This window comes from Mycetomoellerius zeteki, unplaced genomic scaffold (assembly GCF_001594055.1).
Source record: "Mycetomoellerius zeteki isolate Tzet28-1 unplaced genomic scaffold, Tzet1.0 scaffold47, whole genome shotgun sequence".
NCBI classification, from domain to species: Eukaryota; Metazoa; Arthropoda; class Insecta; order Hymenoptera; family Formicidae; genus Mycetomoellerius; species Mycetomoellerius zeteki.
In genome coordinates, this window is record NW_017257468.1 from 349,411 (window position 1) to 365,866 (window position 16,456).

Sequence of the window (16,456 nt, forward strand, 5' to 3'; positions counted from 1 at the left end):
ATAACGCATTTCAAAAGTTTTCCATAATGTGGAACACGTAAAAAATAGAATGTACGTATTTGTATTTTATATTGATGATAAAAATCAAATTTGTAATGCACAAAGTTCGCTTGTAATAAGATTATAGAAAAATATGGAGATAAAATATAATCTACCGTAATCTTTTGTTTTACAAACAAATGCAATGTTTCGTGCCATGATTGGAGTGTATTATATACACATATTATACGTCAATGTACACAAGCAACTCTCAACTTTATTAACTCATCAATATACGTAATATTACACAAGTCAGACATCTAAATTATAAGACGCAAAAAATAAGTAAACTTGCTGTACAAATTAGGTATATTTCGTTTTCTTAAAAAAAGGAAAGAACAGTTGTAAATCTTTGTCACAGTAATGTGTCTTCTGAACGAATGTAATCTCCAATATCTGCTTCGTGAAAGCAAATTATTGCTACAGGATCTGCATGTTTGCAATCAGCTGTATTTTTTGCAGCAACGCCAAATCCCTGAAGTATCAAGTGGAAAATATAAATGAACTTATTATTGTCTTATTATATCTTTTTATATATTTAAGTGAAAGAGATAATCGATGATGCGTTGAGAATTAATTATATATTTAATTCAATATGTAACATACCAGTGGCAAATCATTCATGGAAAATACGACGACACCTTGATATTGATTAATGCCTTCTGTTATACGAGCAAGGCCTGATTTCATAATGTTATTTCCATAAAGGAACTGTTGCTCCGCCGAAGGTTTTACCCAAATTTTGTGCTTGATAAAGAATTTTATACTTGATAAATTTGTAATTACACTTAAATCTAAATATATTTATAATTATGCATACTCACTTGTGCATAAGGTGCTATATGGTGTAACGCAGTGATATGTAGTCTGAACTTTCCTGATTTTGTGAATCTGCCTATACAAGTGCCTAAACTTAACAGATTATCAGATTCTATGTTATTCGCTATCGATAAAATTTTCTGCGACACATAATATACCCTGTCCTTTTTCTCCCGAAAGTGGTAAGGACCATCTGGCCGCTCAATAAAGCTCTTTATGTTATTGCCAATGCTATAATTAAATATGAAATTATTGTAAATACCCGGTACACAACACATTTAGAGAACCTACATTCAATTAGACGATTATGGAATAAGCATAATTTAAGTTGTTAAGTTACTTACTACTTCATTAGCTTCTGGAATATGAGCCTCATTTTCGCGTGTGATAAATTCTTCATCTTTAAACTATAAAGGAGGATGTGAAATCAATTATTTATTTATTCTCTAAAAGCTCCACGTAAAATCTCTTTACATTTCAATCTCAAACACACGTGGCGACACAACACTCGCATCACAGTAACTATTTGTAAAGTCACTAGATTAACAAAGTATTGCGAACTGCCGCCAGTTTGGCTCATGACGCGATTTGGATTGTACTTAATAGGACTGTTCTTTTTACTGAATTGGTGCACACAGTGCAATAAGTTAAAGTGAAACAGATATACGTTCGTTTCATTTCAACTTATTACACTGTGTGCACCAGTTCAGACAGTGCAGGCAAAAAGAACAGGCCTAATATATAGATACATTACACTAAATGCAATATCTGCACTCAACGCCATTTTGACTCCAAAGATATGTCACTTCAATTTTTCCCATCGCGATACTTTATTAATCTAGTGACTTTAACAGATTTGGACAGAAAAATTTCAGCCTATCAGCGTTCTTATTCACGATTATCATTCGATAGTCATTTGTAGTTACGATTATGACTGTTGGAATATTATTTGTATAAATTAAAAGAATCTGAAAATTTATAATTTGTATTTATAATACGATTTTTACGATTATTGCGTCAGATTAACTTTTTTTAAATAAATTCTGTGTTCCATTCATTAATAAATTGAGTAGTTCACAATTATTCCGGTAGAGGGCTATATTTATCAAATTGCGTTCTAAAACTCATGAAAAAAATTCCATACTTCACGGTTATTCCGACAGAGGCCCTCCCGTTTCTCTTTAATATGCGTTCCCAAACTCAATATTTTTGCTGAGTTGGTCTCGTGTTTACATCCGGAGGACGGCGGAGGACTCACCGTGAATAAGCCCGCCCCTCCCCTCCCGCCACGTTGTACATCCTCGCCCGTTCCTCGAGGGCCGAGGACACGTCGCGTGGATCCTTCCCGGCATTTTCCCATCGACGGTGAGAGAGCGAAGCGAACGTGCGTCCCCGTGTTTATCCGTTGAGTTCAAAGTCGTCCAACGGGAACGATGAAGGTGACGGTGACGACACTCAGCGACGATAGCGTCTTCGTCCTTGACGTGAGCGAGGAGCTGGAGCTGGAGAACTTTAAAGCGTTCTGCGAGATTGAGAGCGGCGTGCCGGCCCATGAGATTGTTATCGCGTTCAACGGCTTGCCACTTATGGACGACAAGAAGTCGTTGCGTGATCTTGGAATCCGTGACGGCGACGCTGTCATCCTCCAGCACATGCATCAAAGTGGCAGCGACATGAACCTACAGCCCTTCAACAGAGGTGAGTACCTAAGAGTGGTCCATTACTGATTTTTGTATTTAATAGGAGTTCTACAATGAGTCGGTAGTCGACTCATTGTAGAACAAGTCTTTATCTTAGTCGCTATTGGCCAACTTCACCGATTAAGACTTATGCTGATTCTACAATGAGTCGGTAGTTGGTAGTCCTAAGTCTTATCGGTGAAATTGATCCAACTCGTACAACTAACGCTGATTAGCCAACTTCACCAATTAAGGACTGGTATTCATAGTGGATTCTTATTTCAAGATCATCTAAGTAACATTACTTAAGACACTAATGCGGATCTCTGATTGGTTCGTGATTGAACTTAAGACTGTCTTGACTATAAGAACTGACTATGAATACTGGCCTAAGACTTCTGACTACAGACTCATTGTAGAATCAGCATTAGGACCGCTTAGGACTTCCGACTATCGACTCATTGTAGCATCCTGGTAAGACTATTTTAAGCACAGTCTTAAGATGTTATAAACCAATTAAAGGCCAGTATTCACAGTTGATTCTTATATTTAAGACTATCTTGAGTATAGTCTTGAGATGTAATGAACCAATGAAAAGAGCTGCATTAGTATTTTAAGACAGTCTTGAAATAAGAGCAAATTATGAATACTGGCCAAAGAGCTGTATTAGCATCTTAAGACAATTTTAAAATAAGAATGAACTATAAATGCTGCTTTATGTGTTGATCAAGCAAAAATTTTACTTCATGTACAGCTCAAAAAATGTTTGCTATTTAGGTCTGTTCTTTTCAGTTGAACTTTATTACACAGTTTATCTTTCTTCTTTTTCTTTCCTTATTGGGGAAAAAAAGAAAAAATGAATGATGCAAGAAGTTCAGTTAAAAAACAAACTAATCTATTATTAATTTTTATGCACTGCATCTGATTGTAACAGTACTTTTTATCATTTATCTATTATTGATAGAGAATGTAGATAGGCTTCAAAAATTTTGGCCTTTGCTTTCTGTTTAATTATACATGTCCATCAGTTTCAGTGTTTGATATATATATGTCAAACTTAATACTCCAAAACTTCATTGAGAAATTTAATTTACTATCTCCTTTGTGTTGTACTCAGCAACATATATCTTATTAAAAAAATGAACATACTAAATTTGAAGAAACGTCGCTCTAGCCATTCCATTACTGGACTTCAGTTCCATCAGAGTTCCTGGGACCAGCAATAATCAGCGTCCATCGCCGATCGCAAACAACAGAGTACAAAATCCCCGCAGCGAGGACGATCCAGCTATGATAAAAAACATGTTCCTGGCTAATCCAGATCAGCTGGCATTGTTAAAACAAAATAATCCCAGATTAGCCGATGCACTACTGTCGGGAAATCTTGGTAAGTAATAGTTTCGAATATTACAGCTTTATATTTTAATATTATTTCTGGTAAATTATTTCTCTAAATATTTGTGTATTGTAGATAGATTTTCAACTGTACTCAAAGAGCAGATAGCCGCTCGAGAAGAACGACAAGCACAACGGTTAAGAATGATGAATGCCGATCCCTTTGACACCGAAGCACAGCGGCTAATTGCAGAAGAGATTAGACAGAAAAATATCGAAGCAAATATGGAGGCTGCAATGGAATACAATCCAGAGACCTTTGGCACCGTTGTTATGTTGTATATCAATTGTAAAGTCAACGGATTTCCGGTTAAAGCCTTTATTGATTCAGGTACATCGCCGACCCAAGTGTTATTTCTAGTAGCAAGTAAAAATGCGATTTTCCACGCACATCTTATAAATATGTAAATCCGTGATCAGATTAGAAGTTGAGATTGAGATTTAACCAATCAAAGCAAAATTTACTAAACTTGAGATTGATTTTCTTTCTTCTGTTTAGTTAAGTTCCAACCTAATCTCAATCTCTAGTCTGATGACGACTTAAAATTTTCTTCAATCTTTTCATCTAGCTTGAATCGTACTTGAGATTATTTTTACATATCTTTGTTCTATACTCGAGAGAAAGAAAGAAAGACTGAGTAAACGTCTATTTTTAAACATATATATCTCGAATGATCGTTCTGCATGGTATGCAGAAAAACAATTTAATTTTAGAACGTATGACCTCTGTTCGTGAAAACAGGATAAAAGACTTGTTCTTAAATATAAATATATCGCAATATATTTCAATCGTCTCTAGAAACATTTGTACAATGAAAGCATTGGACAAAAAGTGCAAAATTGACTCTAATGCTCATTTCTATCAATGCAAATTAATTTTAATCTCAATTCTACTTGCTTTTCAACTTTCTAATTCTTAGAACTGAAAAAAGATGAAGAGTAAGTTGAACCGAGATTAAAGTGAATCTACATTGATGGAAACGAGGATAAGTAACATCAAAGATATATTATTTGTAACCCAAGGTGCACAAACCACTATTATGTCTGCTGCCTGTGCCGAGAGATGCCATATTATGCGTTTGGTGGACACAAGGTGGGCCGGAGTCGCCAAGGGTGTTGGAGTACAACGCATAATCGGTCGTATACACATGGTACAAATACAGATCGGCAATGACCATCTGACAACATCCTTCAGTGTTCTTGAGGAACAGCCTATGGACATGTTGTTGGGCTTGGATATGCTTAAAAGACATCAATGTTGCATAGACTTGAAGAAAAATGTCTTAAAGATCGGAACTACGGGCACTGAAACTTCATTTCTGGCAGAAGGTACATTTCTTTTTTTGTAATTAATAAAACTATATATATATAAAATCTTATTAATATTATAATATATAATATTAATATTATAATCTATTTTATATATATAATTAATTAATATTAAGGAAATGTCAGAATAAAAAATATTAGCAAATAATAATTTATTAATAATTATTTCTACAGGTGATTTACCAGAATGTGCAAAATTAAGTGGAAACAGTGATGAATCCTTAGATGACAGAGATCTCCAGCGAGCTCTCGAGGATAGTACGAGGGATGCTAAGAAACAGAGGCAGCATGGTAAGTATGTATCAGTCCAGGCTATCCTCTTATCTCTTTTTATTCCACTTTATCTATTAAAAAAATACCATCTTCATACCTTTCCCCTATGCCTGGTCTGTTTTAGTATAATTTCTGTCATTGTCTTTTTTAAATAAATTTAAATTATTAAATTTTTGTTTTTGATAGCAACTCAAAGTTATGAATATCTAATTTGCGTGATCGTTATTTATAGCCTACGATAATTTACTTTTTTTTAAACGAACATAATTTTTTTCTTCGGCTATTTTTCTCGTCGATGATAAATATTTTCATGAAAATTTATTAGACGGGCAAGGCAGCAGTAATCAAGGGTCATCAAGGCCTGCCGCTTTAGAGACTACAATTTATCCGCATGATCCGTTCACGGAAGCCACAGTCAAGGAACTGGAGGCTCTGGGTTTTACTAGGACGCAAGTCATTGCGGAATTGCGTAGATTTAACGGGGATAAAACGCAGGCTACTGCTGCACTGTTTGCGAAATCATTAAAGTTTTAAATGTTAAAAATTGTTGCGTGCGATTTAAGTGTTATCGTGCGAGTTATTGTAAACGAAGGGACAGGCATAGAGCGAAATTGTGAATATATGCTAGGCAATAAAAATGGAAAGGACAAACAATGTTCAAAGCAATTTTTAAATGTCGTCTAAGCGTCATCTAATCGCTGTTTGATACTTACTTTTAATTGAGTTGATTCTCCGTTTTGTGAAATCGTTGGAATCAAATGTTATCTTTAATATAGAACTTCTCAATCTCCGCTTTTGTTCTAATATACATTTATTCCAATATTAGAATGAATGTTATGCATACATATGGTGTTTGTTATTCGTTTTCTAATATGTACAGTCACATAAATGAAAAAGCGGCCCCAGAAAAGAATATCATATTTTTGAAGTTTCAGCTGATTCACAAAACGAAGAAGACCACAATTCTTTCAATAAATGAAAATTTGATACATTGATCAATAGTTACGATGTAAAAAAAATTTTATAGCTCAGAAACAAATTGAAGAACATTGAAAAACGTTGGAGAATATGCGCATCAGATTGAATCTTATAAAAATGCATAAATAATACAGAAGTTCCAGTTAAATTGATAAGAAGTTATGTTTGAAGTATACACCTTTATATATTTTCTTACACATACACACGCCTAATTGCATTATTTCCAAATAGTATATATATTTATATATGTACTATACTATGCTATGTAGGAAAGTTGGTTAAAAGAAGAATTAAACTGTTACGTGACCTAATATTTAACATAATTGATTGCAGTATGCATATATTTGCGAAATATGATTATATATTGAATATATCAAGATTTTATTTGAAATTCATACAAAAATAAGACTTGTGTATACACAACTGCGCTGGGGAGAATCAGCATAGTAAGCGATAAGATTTTTCTACACACTCCGAAAGATATGTATATCTTTTGCGGTATCTTTGTAATTTTTCATTTAAGTGGTGAATATGGACAAATGTATATATATCTAGTATTAATAGACTTATAAATTTCGAGCACGAAATGGAGTAGACAGAATCTGCGCTAGAACATCGACTTTATAGTTTGATAATGTTTCAGAGACTCGAATTTGATGTTGGACTCAGCTCAAACTCAGTTCCTCATTATTTACCGAAGAAAAACGCTGACTTTGTATATAAAATGATAATAACAAGCGAATAGAAAAATTTTCCATTTTTTTACAAGATATTTGTTATGATAGCAGTTATATGAAGTGTCTTCTACACAGGTGTGTACTCAATTTACAAATAATGTCGATTTTATACTGCTGCTATTTTTCTTTTGACAAGGTATTTGGTACATTATTATAATTTCTTTGTCATACAATAAAAACATAAACAATATGGCTTGATTTATTTATCAACTAATTCATTCAAAAGCATTCATTATTTGAGCAAAAACCCGTTAAACAATAATAATATGCATTACATAATTCATAATATGTATTTATATATGTGTATTATAGTTATATTATTTTATTTCAAATTGCACTTTAAAAAATATCTATTTTGTGATATTGTGATCTTAGATAAAAAAAATTCAAAAGGGGAGAAAAAAAGGAAAATCACGTTTACAAATATTTATTACATATCTATACCTTTGTTTCTCGGATACTCAGATATTTAAATACTGAGCGAAAGAGAGTCGTACATATAAATTTTAAATGAATAACGTTCATAGAAGTCTCACTCTTTTTATACGCTATAATTTGGTAATTTGTTCCATTTATAAACAAAAAAGTATGTATATATATATATATATATAATTTATAAAAATGACATCAAAGAAGATAATATTATATATGGATGTAATAATAGTTTTGTTGAAGTTTTGCTGAAATTTTGCTGTTTCCTCATGAGTTATTCGGCAACTCGTCCTTCGCCCATGTGAGTTCCACGACTTTCCCCATGCGAGCGGACTCTTCGCAGGCCGTAGCGATCTTACTCACCGCCAGGATCTCCTGCGACTTGACCTGCGACTCAACCTTACCATGTACCACATCGAGGAAGTGATTAAACTCTCTTAGGTAGCCGTTCTTAAAACGGCTAACAGATCGGGGCGGTGGTAATCCCTTGTAGGTCATTATACGAATGAACGGAGTGGAACTGTTCGTTGTCGGCTTGCAACATGCCCTTCGGACCGAAGGCTTCCAGTCGTTGATCATATCCGTATGAGCTGTTGCGCGATAAATCAATCATGCCAACTGTTCCTGATGGAAAATGTAAGTTCACTGCAACCGTGTCGAAGTCTCCAATGGCCTTAATCTCTGGGATATTTGCGTGAGCTAAGACCGAAACCTGTAATTCGCATTTTTTATTTATTTATTTTTTTTTAACAAATACGGTTTGTATAATATTTTTTAATTCTTCGAGATAATTATAAAAAATAAAAATTCACTTTTCCTAAGATATTAACTACATATACAGATACACAAAATTGCTGTAAAAATCGCACCTTATCTGGGAATTCTCCGAGAACCCAAGTAATCATGTCGATATCATGGACCAGGCAATCGTGAAAGATAGCGCCGGATGCTTTCAAATACTCTAGAGAGGGCAAAGGAGAGTCACGAGAGACTGTTTTAATCATGTGGACGTGTCCGACTTCTCCTTTGCGAACTCGTTCTTTCAAATTCGAATAACTCGGATCAAATCGCCGATTGAACGCGGAAAACAGCGGCTTGCCGACTTTCTTGGCTATCTCGTAGCATTTGACGGTGCTTGGGCGATCCTCCGCTATGGGTTTCTCACAGAAAACTGCCTTTTTTGCTTCCAGAGCTTTAATAACTATATCTTCATGTGTGTAAGTCGGCGACGCCACGAAAATCGCGTCGACGCTTTACAAATCATGAAAAGCGGGCATTACTTGTTTGTTTGTTATGCATTTGTATTACAGATTTATATTAAGCCTGTTTTTTTTTAGCTGAACTTTGCACCAGTTTATCTTTCTTCCTTTTCTCTTCAGAAGGAAAGAAGAAGAAGAAGAAAGATGAACTGGTGCAAAAGTTCAGCCAAAAAGAACAGGCCTATGGTTTAGATCTAGATATACAAATTGTGTAATTCATACATATAAATCTATATTATAACAGGTACTTAATTTTTAATTTTAATTTAAGTTTATTTAACTTGATTATTCTCGGCAGCGCTTTTTTACTTGATATGACTACTTACTTGGGATCTTTGAATACTTTATCAGACTGCTTGCTATTTAGGAAGGTAACGTTGTCCAGATGCCAGTACTTTTGTATACTTTGCCAATTACTCTCAACGTCATCAACAATATATAAAAGTTGGACACGTTTACTAGAATTTATATTCGCTAAATGTATCGTCCCGGCACGACCCACGCCGAACAGAGCCACTTTAACTATCGATTCCTTCTCCGTTTTCAGGGCGAAGTGTTCTAAATATCTACGAAAGATATTTCTCTAATGTACATTTCTACCATTGTCGAATAATTTTAATTTCTTAAAAGAGGTTTAATAGTTTAAATCACTAAATAAAAGAAGGGCTATGAGCCAATTATAACGTAAAATATTTAATAATTTAAAATTCGTACATACAAACGTTTCGACACCGATCGGGTCATTTTCAATGTAAAACAACAAACAATATTACATAAATTATCGGAAAATTCGGTCACATATAATGTCCAGTAAAAACGTCGAATTTTAAATTATTAAGTATTTTACATTATAATTGGCTCGTAGCCCTTCTTTTATTTAGTGATTTATTCTGATTGAGCCATATTAAGAATTATTTTAATAGTTTAATTTACTCTTTATTTTTTCTATTTTTAAAATTAGAAAGAGACTAGGAAGAGGTAAATTAAACTGAGATTAAATATTAATCCGGTTTAACTTAATTAATATATTTTAATATTAATCTATATAGGTTTTATATTAGTAGAAAAGTCAGTAAAAGAATATTGGAAGCAAAAAAACATCAAATCTTGAAGAAACATAGTTGAAATTTCTGGTCTCAAAGTCTAAAGTGAAAAACTACAGTAATTGTCCTACATAAAGGTCATTTAGAAAATCAATTGAAAATTTGTTCATTTAAAGCTCATATGAATTTTGTTGCGCGTAGACATTTTTCGTGTCGGCTTTAAATTAAAAATAGAAATAAAATTTAAAAATAATAAAAGTAAACGTTCTTCAATAAGCAATTTTCTTCATCGAACAAATTTCCGTTAATCGATTATAACATTTATTTTATGATGCACATCGCGCCGGTGCGAATTTATATTGTGCAATGATTTGAATTAATTACTCACTTGTCATACAGGTAATCATCTTTTGGTGGCGAAGGCTTCGGTTTGACGTAGGGAGACGTCTCCTTGAACTTCGCCGTTGCCATTATTACGAATTATATATATATACTTTGATTCCAAAATCTGTCGCGATCGAGAGACCGGTTTCTGGCCAACGATGCCTCGATAATAGCTTCTTATATACGAAAAGATAAATGGAAGTGGGGATTGCTTACTGTGACGTATATTATTATCTAATAGCGCCATTCGCGTAATAGATAAAAGATACATTTTCTAATTATATCAGTCATGCTGAGTTATTGTTTTTGTCGAATAAGGATTCTGCAAATATCTTCCTAATTTTCTGAATTTTTTATCTTTTTTTTTTTATTCTTACTAGCTATTTTTATGCCAAGAATTCTTAACAAATTTCTCAACAAATACAAAAAGATGAGTATAAATTTCTCGCAACATTTATTATCGAACAATTAATTGAATTTTTAAACGCATTAAAGATGAGTTTGAAATTAAAGTATTTTTATTTAATTACTCCCCTCTCGAAACAATTAAGCCGATGTGTTGTCTTAAAATCTATGGGGTTTCTACTAATTAATTATTAACGTGCTTTGCTACTACAAAAGCATTACATAAACGACACTTGGCAACAAGAGAGGGTTCCAGATGGTTCTATCCATTCATTAAATTGATTCAGAAGCCACAATGAGAGAGAGAAGTTCAGTATTGCGATGCATTCGTTCAAAAAGAAGGATAGAAAGAGAGAGGGTTCAATAAAGCGGCGACATAGAAGGCTTATAATAAATATTCCAGCGTATTCGATACGTTGATCATTCTAATAGATCGAGCACAACGCCGACTTGTCTATGAGTAGTTTATATATATTTACGCGATATATCCATTAGATTTTGCAGTTATGTTTGTTCATGTTTTTGCATAATCATTATGCGATACCCTTTCATTTCTCAAAACATTACCACGGTGACCTGCAATGATCGGAGAATTTTGTTATCGCTGCAATTATGCTAGTCATTTGTCCATATTATAACTTCTATCGTGGAAACTGTGTCATAACAATTAGATGTACTTCTAGTTTTCCAGCGACTTTTAAAACGGCCTGAAAATAGCTGTTAAAATTATTTACTGCACGATTAGTATGTTAATAACTTGAAAATTTCCATTATGCAATATTATAGAAAGGACAAGGGGTTATCGACGAAATTATCGCATTATATATCGTATCTTTGGAATAAAAATAGATTGTAAAAAATCGCGCGTATATAAGTCGCATACATTCTACCGCTGCGCGGTTAAATTAAGATATATCACATGGTGGTGAGAAATCCGCTCGAACGAATAACATAATTTATTTAAACAACGTAAATTAAATAACAAGTAACAGCAACAAATTCACGAGCGTAGAATGCGTCGTGAGTTTTCACCAATCGAGAACTTTCATTGGTGAGGTTTAATAAAACGGCACCTCCGACTTTCTTCTCATTCTGAAATCAATTAAGATACACATGTTTTTATCATGCGGCAACGATCACGTTCGGCAAATGCAAGCTAGGACAGATAAAGCTTTTGGAAAATGGATTTATACCTTTTTTACCAACGTAGTTTAATTTTAATTTGAGTTTAACCGACTTTCCGTGTTTTTTTAGTTTTAATTAAAAATTATAGAAAAAGTTGAAGAATAAAAATTGAACCGAGATTAAAATTAATTTCTAGTTGATAAAAATAGGCATTAATTAATTTAATTGATTTAGGGCCGGTTGTTTCATTTTGGATAAACTATGTAGTAATTTATCTAATGAATAAACAAAGGAGTAAAAGAGTAAGAGCATAAGAGAGTAAGAGAGTTAAAGAATGAGTTGAAATTTATTGAAAGATGGAATAACCCAGCCTTAATAATGTTTTTTAATTGAATACCGATTTAATCAATCACGAAATATATCTATCAATATCGCATCTCTTGCTCTACGATTGCATTTGCTAAACGTGTCTAATATCAAAGAGAGCTTTGTGAGACAACACCATCGATTTTGCCAGCGAGAAACTGGAGCTACAATTTTATTTATAATATAACTGTAACACTTCAATTAAAAAACGACAGAATTTTTCAAATGAAGATCTGTGTATGGCGATTGTCGATCGACATAACTCAATGAGCAGAATGTTTAAAATCGATGCATAAGACAACTTTAGGATATTTTTCAGAGTTCTTTAAGAAATATCTTAAAGATGTTTCTTAAAGATATCTTAAAGTTGTCTTATGTGTTGACTTTAGACATTCTACTCATTGGAAATTCCGTTTTCGAGAAGCGACAAGAAAATGAGGCAATGTTTACTCAGTCCCTTTATTAAGCTAGCACACACTGGCATCTCACAATTCGTCGTTTGCCTTACGATATGCTTGCTTCGGCACGAAGACAACCTCGTCCCCGTAGCTTTCCACGTACGCCGATCTCTTTCTTCTGTCACTTCCCGAGTCGGCGTCGATGAGAGCTATACTCGATCTAGTCGATCTAAAAGTGTATCATTGCGTGAAATATTATTTAAAATTTCCATTGTATCTCGTGGAAGTAGATATACTCTTTAACTAAATCGACATTAATTTTCTTTTTATGAAAACATTAACTTTGATTTAATATTGAAGTTACTGAATTGTATATTATTTAATTTTGGAAGAATAACTTTACGAGAAAATAGAACAGACAGAGCAACAATTTCTTCTTTAATTAATTTATATATTATAGTAATATAAAAGTTCTTTACTTAAGATCTTTAGTATCAGTTGTGAAAATTGTGTTTTTCACAAATTAATGTTTTATTAAAGAATAATTGCCAATTTTCTTTTCCAAATTCATTTCACGCATCGTAAAGAAAATCAAGCAGCATCTCTATTAAGCTTATGAATAATTGAAAAAACGCAGCAATTAACATTTATATCGAAAGTAAGTAATCGAATTAATGATAACAGCAATTACCTCTTCTTACTTCCATTAAGATCCGCCGATACCGTAAGATCACGCGGTCTCGAGAAGTCACATTCTAACGTAAAAGCAGCATCACCTGGTGTTAACAGCTCGTCGTCGTGCTGAATCACCACGATGTTGCTGTATTTGTCACCATCCTTTCACCGAAACAAAAAAAATATACAGAAAAATTTGAATGGTATAAATAATCCAATAATTGATCTTAAACCGTAAGTTATTTTAAAGTATATACATTAAATAGTGATTAAAGTTCTCTAATCTGTCTTGCGAGTAATTTCTCGTAATAGAGGTAGAAAGTAATTGTAATATATATTGTTAAAGAATTATAAAACATTAAGAGAAGCAATTTTAAAAAATCCCTTATAAAAGTTGAATTTCCTGTTTTGTTATTTATTTAGATTAACAAAAATATAAGAGAAATTATAGAAATTAAAAAATCACAAGATAATATATATTTGAAAATGTGCTGTATAATTAAGTTATACTTTCTTTTATCAGCTATGATATTTCCTCGTTATGTCGTTTATAATGTACAATGATTCACGATGAAGAAAATGTCACGATTTAGAAAATTGCAAAAAATTATATGGCAGCTTGTCACTCTCTTCAGAAAGATATAATTTAAAAGAAAATAGAAGGTTTCGGAAGAAAGAGAGAATCACGTTTTCTTTCTACTTAAATAACTTGTTTTGCTCATAAGGCTAATAAATAATAGTTTCGAGAAGAAGAAATTAGTAGGACAAACAAAAGTTTAAATAACGTACCCTTTCAGTGTCACATTTGTTCAAAGGGATGCTCATGGTGAAACTTCTACCGCGAACTGGATCGAGGAAACAGGACGGTTCTCGGGAATAAAAGTTACCCTGCGTGTAGATCACCCCTGAGAAGTCCTCTGTAGTTTTAAGCTCGACGGTCATTCTTTCGGCGCCGCATCGCAACCCCACGCGATCGTAGCCGTCGGTGGATGCACCTATCTGCATGTCTTTGGACAGATCCTGCTGCCAGATCTCTTCTGTAATTGATAGTTTTAGACTTTTTATCTTTTAGACTTTATTCTCGATCTTTTACAATCTCACGTTATTTACCGTAAAGTAATTTAAAACGGAGTAATTGAAAAAGTTTAATAAAAGTTGGAAACAGAAGTGCAACAACGATTTATTCCACTTCTGTGGAAACGTGGGAAGAAAATAATTTTAAATGAAAAGAAGAAACTTGAGAAGGAAATAATTTTAAATGGAACGAAAATGAAGAACGCACTCTGAATCTGTATTCTTCAAATCCTTTAAATATATAGTTGAATAGCTTTATCATTCTAAAAAAAATATGAGTATGGATTTAACACTATGCTTATAAAATTCTTACTGTGTTGGTGTTAATATATATTAACACCAATACAATCAGAATTATATAATAGTGTGTGTGTTAAATCCATATCTATATTTTTTAAAGTGAGATGATATCTCTTATGTCATTAATAAATTCATGATTGCGCACATTTTCTAATTTGAAAGAAAATGTCATTAGTTTACAAAAATTTAAATGACATTTTTAATGAGAAGAAACTTTTAATATTTATTATTATAATCAAAATTATTAAAAAAAACACAGTTTTTTATTTTATGTCTCGTTTTCGATAAAAACTCCCTTATCATCTCAGATTAACGGATCGCAGCGAAATCGATAGATCACATCTATCTCACCTGCATTGCTCATCAGCTTAGCGTTCGCCAAGAACGTGAGAAGTAGAATCGAACGCATGGTCCCGTGGAAACGGTAAGCGTGGACGAACGACCGTGAACTGGCGATAAACTCAAGTTCGCTCAATGCCAAGATACCCAACATGCCGTCTGCCACCGTTACCTGTCGGGGTGACTTTCTTCCCTCTCCACCCTCTCCTCCCCACTTCAATTCACATCCGAATCAGATACTTTCACCGCGTGATGAGACGATCATCTTTTTCACTTTTTCTTCCTTATTTTCTTTGTATGTCGTAGTCATCGCATGGATCATCGATCATGTCGCGGTTCGTTGATTCGGAACTGCAGGCTTAAGCGCTGGTCGTTTTTACAAACTCACGCAAATTATTTACGTATTAATTTAATATCGATTTACAAGAAACGCCGCTTTTTCCTGCAGTATTATACAACAGGAATTATTTTTTATCAGGTCTTCTATTGTCAAGAATAATTACAAATGAGGTTTCTTATATTTCTTTCTTATAAAAATCTATTTTAATTATAAAAAATATTTTCTTTTAAATTCTGTACTTTGTAGATATTTCTTATGGAAATACAAAAAATTTTTGGAAAATAAGGAATTTGAGAAATTCTCGAAATTATTAGTGAATCTTGTGCTCGTATTTTAATTGCTAATGCAAATTATTTACTAAATATTATTTAATAAATATTTTATTGCATCGATTTACAAAAAAGTATAAGATCGTTTTTTTTTCTGCAATTGTACAACAAAATCTCGAGAAGTTATTTTTATTGATTTCTGTTTTTAAGAATAGTTACAAATGAGATAAATTGTTAAATTTCATTTTTATATAAAAATTTATTGTAAAAAGACATATTCTCTTGTAATTTTATACTTTTTGTAGAATTATCTTATATAAAAATACAAAAAATTTTGGAAAGTAGGAAACTTCTTGGAATTTGAGAAAATTTTTGAAATTTTAATTATTGCAATCTTATTGCCGTTTATGTTCTCCTGATATTTTAATTACTAACAATAATTATGTACAATTGTCAATAAATATATATCATTACGCTGATATATATATATAATCTTTCCTGAGTATATGATAGATATAAATGTTACATATAATTTTAAGAAAAAAGAAAAAATTGGCATATTGTTTCGCTATTAGTTTTCTTACGATTTAAATACGAATTCTCGAATTTGCAGATTCAATTGTTCGGACACTAAAACGCGGGTAATTCGAACGTTACATTATATTTCTAGCCTTAGTTGGAAGTATAAGAACCCAGTGATATTTCCACTGATAGTTGGCAGGATTGCGTGACATTATCAGCCAGCCTACGAACTTGGGTCGTAATTTATATTTATTCACAGATACTTAAACTAACAAC

General features: G+C 32.8%; 4 protein-coding genes across 6 annotated transcripts; 1 reads left to right on the forward strand and 3 right to left on the reverse strand.

Moving 5' to 3' along the window:
• Window positions 1-104: 104 nt before the first annotated feature.
• Window positions 105-1,354, reverse strand: LOC108727072 (60S ribosome subunit biogenesis protein NIP7 homolog). The gene is made up of 4 exons (XM_018454988.1): window positions 1,203-1,354; window positions 864-1,089; window positions 646-786; window positions 105-514 (listed from the first exon to the last, which is right to left on the reverse strand). The coding sequence occupies exons 1-4, from the start codon at window positions 1,256-1,258 to the stop codon at window positions 395-397; spliced, it is 543 nt and encodes a 180-aa protein (XP_018310490.1). The 5' UTR covers window positions 1,259-1,354; the 3' UTR covers window positions 105-394.
• Window positions 1,355-2,291: 937 nt separating this feature from the next.
• On the forward strand, window positions 2,292-6,715 carry rngo (DNA damage inducible 1 homolog rngo). 2 transcript variants are annotated; one of them, XM_018454970.1, is made up of 6 exons: window positions 2,292-2,556; window positions 3,712-3,924; window positions 4,009-4,263; window positions 4,956-5,261; window positions 5,436-5,552; window positions 5,860-6,715. In XM_018454970.1, the coding sequence occupies exons 1-6, from the start codon at window positions 2,292-2,294 to the stop codon at window positions 6,066-6,068; spliced, it is 1,365 nt and encodes a 454-aa protein (XP_018310472.1). In that variant the 3' UTR covers window positions 6,069-6,715. The 2 variants fall into 2 exon arrangements, with proteins under 2 accessions (XP_018310472.1, XP_018310473.1); XM_018454971.1 differs by having other exon boundaries at window positions 2,500-2,556; window positions 3,734-3,924.
• A 1,164-nt stretch (window positions 6,716-7,879) lies between these two features.
• Window positions 7,880-10,532, reverse strand: LOC108727065 (uncharacterized oxidoreductase YrbE). Its single transcript, XM_018454978.1, is given in 5 exon segments — window positions 7,880-8,147; window positions 8,149-8,393; window positions 8,551-8,932; window positions 9,267-9,506; window positions 10,372-10,532. Coding segments are annotated over 5 exon segments (1,149 nt in total). The 5' UTR covers window positions 10,455-10,532; the 3' UTR covers window positions 7,880-7,948.
• Window positions 10,533-11,800: 1,268 nt separating this feature from the next.
• LOC108727071 (uncharacterized) lies at window positions 11,801-15,178 on the reverse strand. 2 transcript variants are annotated; one of them, XM_018454987.1, is made up of 5 exons: window positions 15,062-15,178; window positions 14,126-14,373; window positions 13,353-13,498; window positions 12,772-12,890; window positions 11,801-11,864 (listed from the first exon to the last, which is right to left on the reverse strand). In XM_018454987.1, exons 1-5 carry the CDS (start codon window positions 15,117-15,119, stop codon window positions 11,860-11,862), a joined length of 576 nt encoding a protein of 191 aa, XP_018310489.1. In that variant the 5' UTR covers window positions 15,120-15,178; the 3' UTR covers window positions 11,801-11,859. The 2 variants fall into 2 exon arrangements, with proteins under 2 accessions (XP_018310489.1, XP_018310487.1); XM_018454985.1 differs by lacking the exon at window positions 11,801-11,864 and having other exon boundaries at window positions 12,723-12,890.
• Window positions 15,179-16,456: the final 1,278 nt, after the last annotated feature.

Coding starts and splice junctions, on each gene's coding strand:
- rngo (XM_018454970.1), top strand. CDS start 2,292: ATGAAGGTGACGGTGACGACACTCAGCGACGATAGCGTCTTCGTCCTT. Junction 3,925..4,008: donor ACTACTGTCGGGAAATCTTG/GTAAGTAATAGT, acceptor TGTGTATTGTAG/ATAGATTTTCAACTGTACTC. Junction 4,264..4,955: donor TAAAGCCTTTATTGATTCAG/GTACATCGCCGA, acceptor TTGTAACCCAAG/GTGCACAAACCACTATTATG.
- LOC108727071 (XM_018454985.1), bottom strand. CDS start 15,119: ATGCGTTCGATTCTACTTCTCACGTTCTTGGCGAACGCTAAGCTGATG. Junction 14,374..15,061: donor TAAGCTGATGAGCAATGCAG/GTGAGATAGATG, acceptor TATCAATTACAG/AAGAGATCTGGCAGCAGGAT. Junction 13,499..14,125: donor ACAAATGTGACACTGAAAGG/GTACGTTATTTA, acceptor TTTCGGTGAAAG/GATGGTGACAAATACAGCAA.
- LOC108727072 (XM_018454988.1), bottom strand. CDS start 1,258: ATGAAGAATTTATCACACGCGAAAATGAGGCTCATATTCCAGAAGCTA. Junction 1,090..1,202: donor TTCCAGAAGCTAATGAAGTA/GTAAGTAACTTA, acceptor ATTTAATTATAG/CATTGGCAATAACATAAAGA. Junction 515..645: donor CCATGAATGATTTGCCACTG/GTATGTTACATA, acceptor TTGATACTTCAG/GGATTTGGCGTTGCTGCAAA.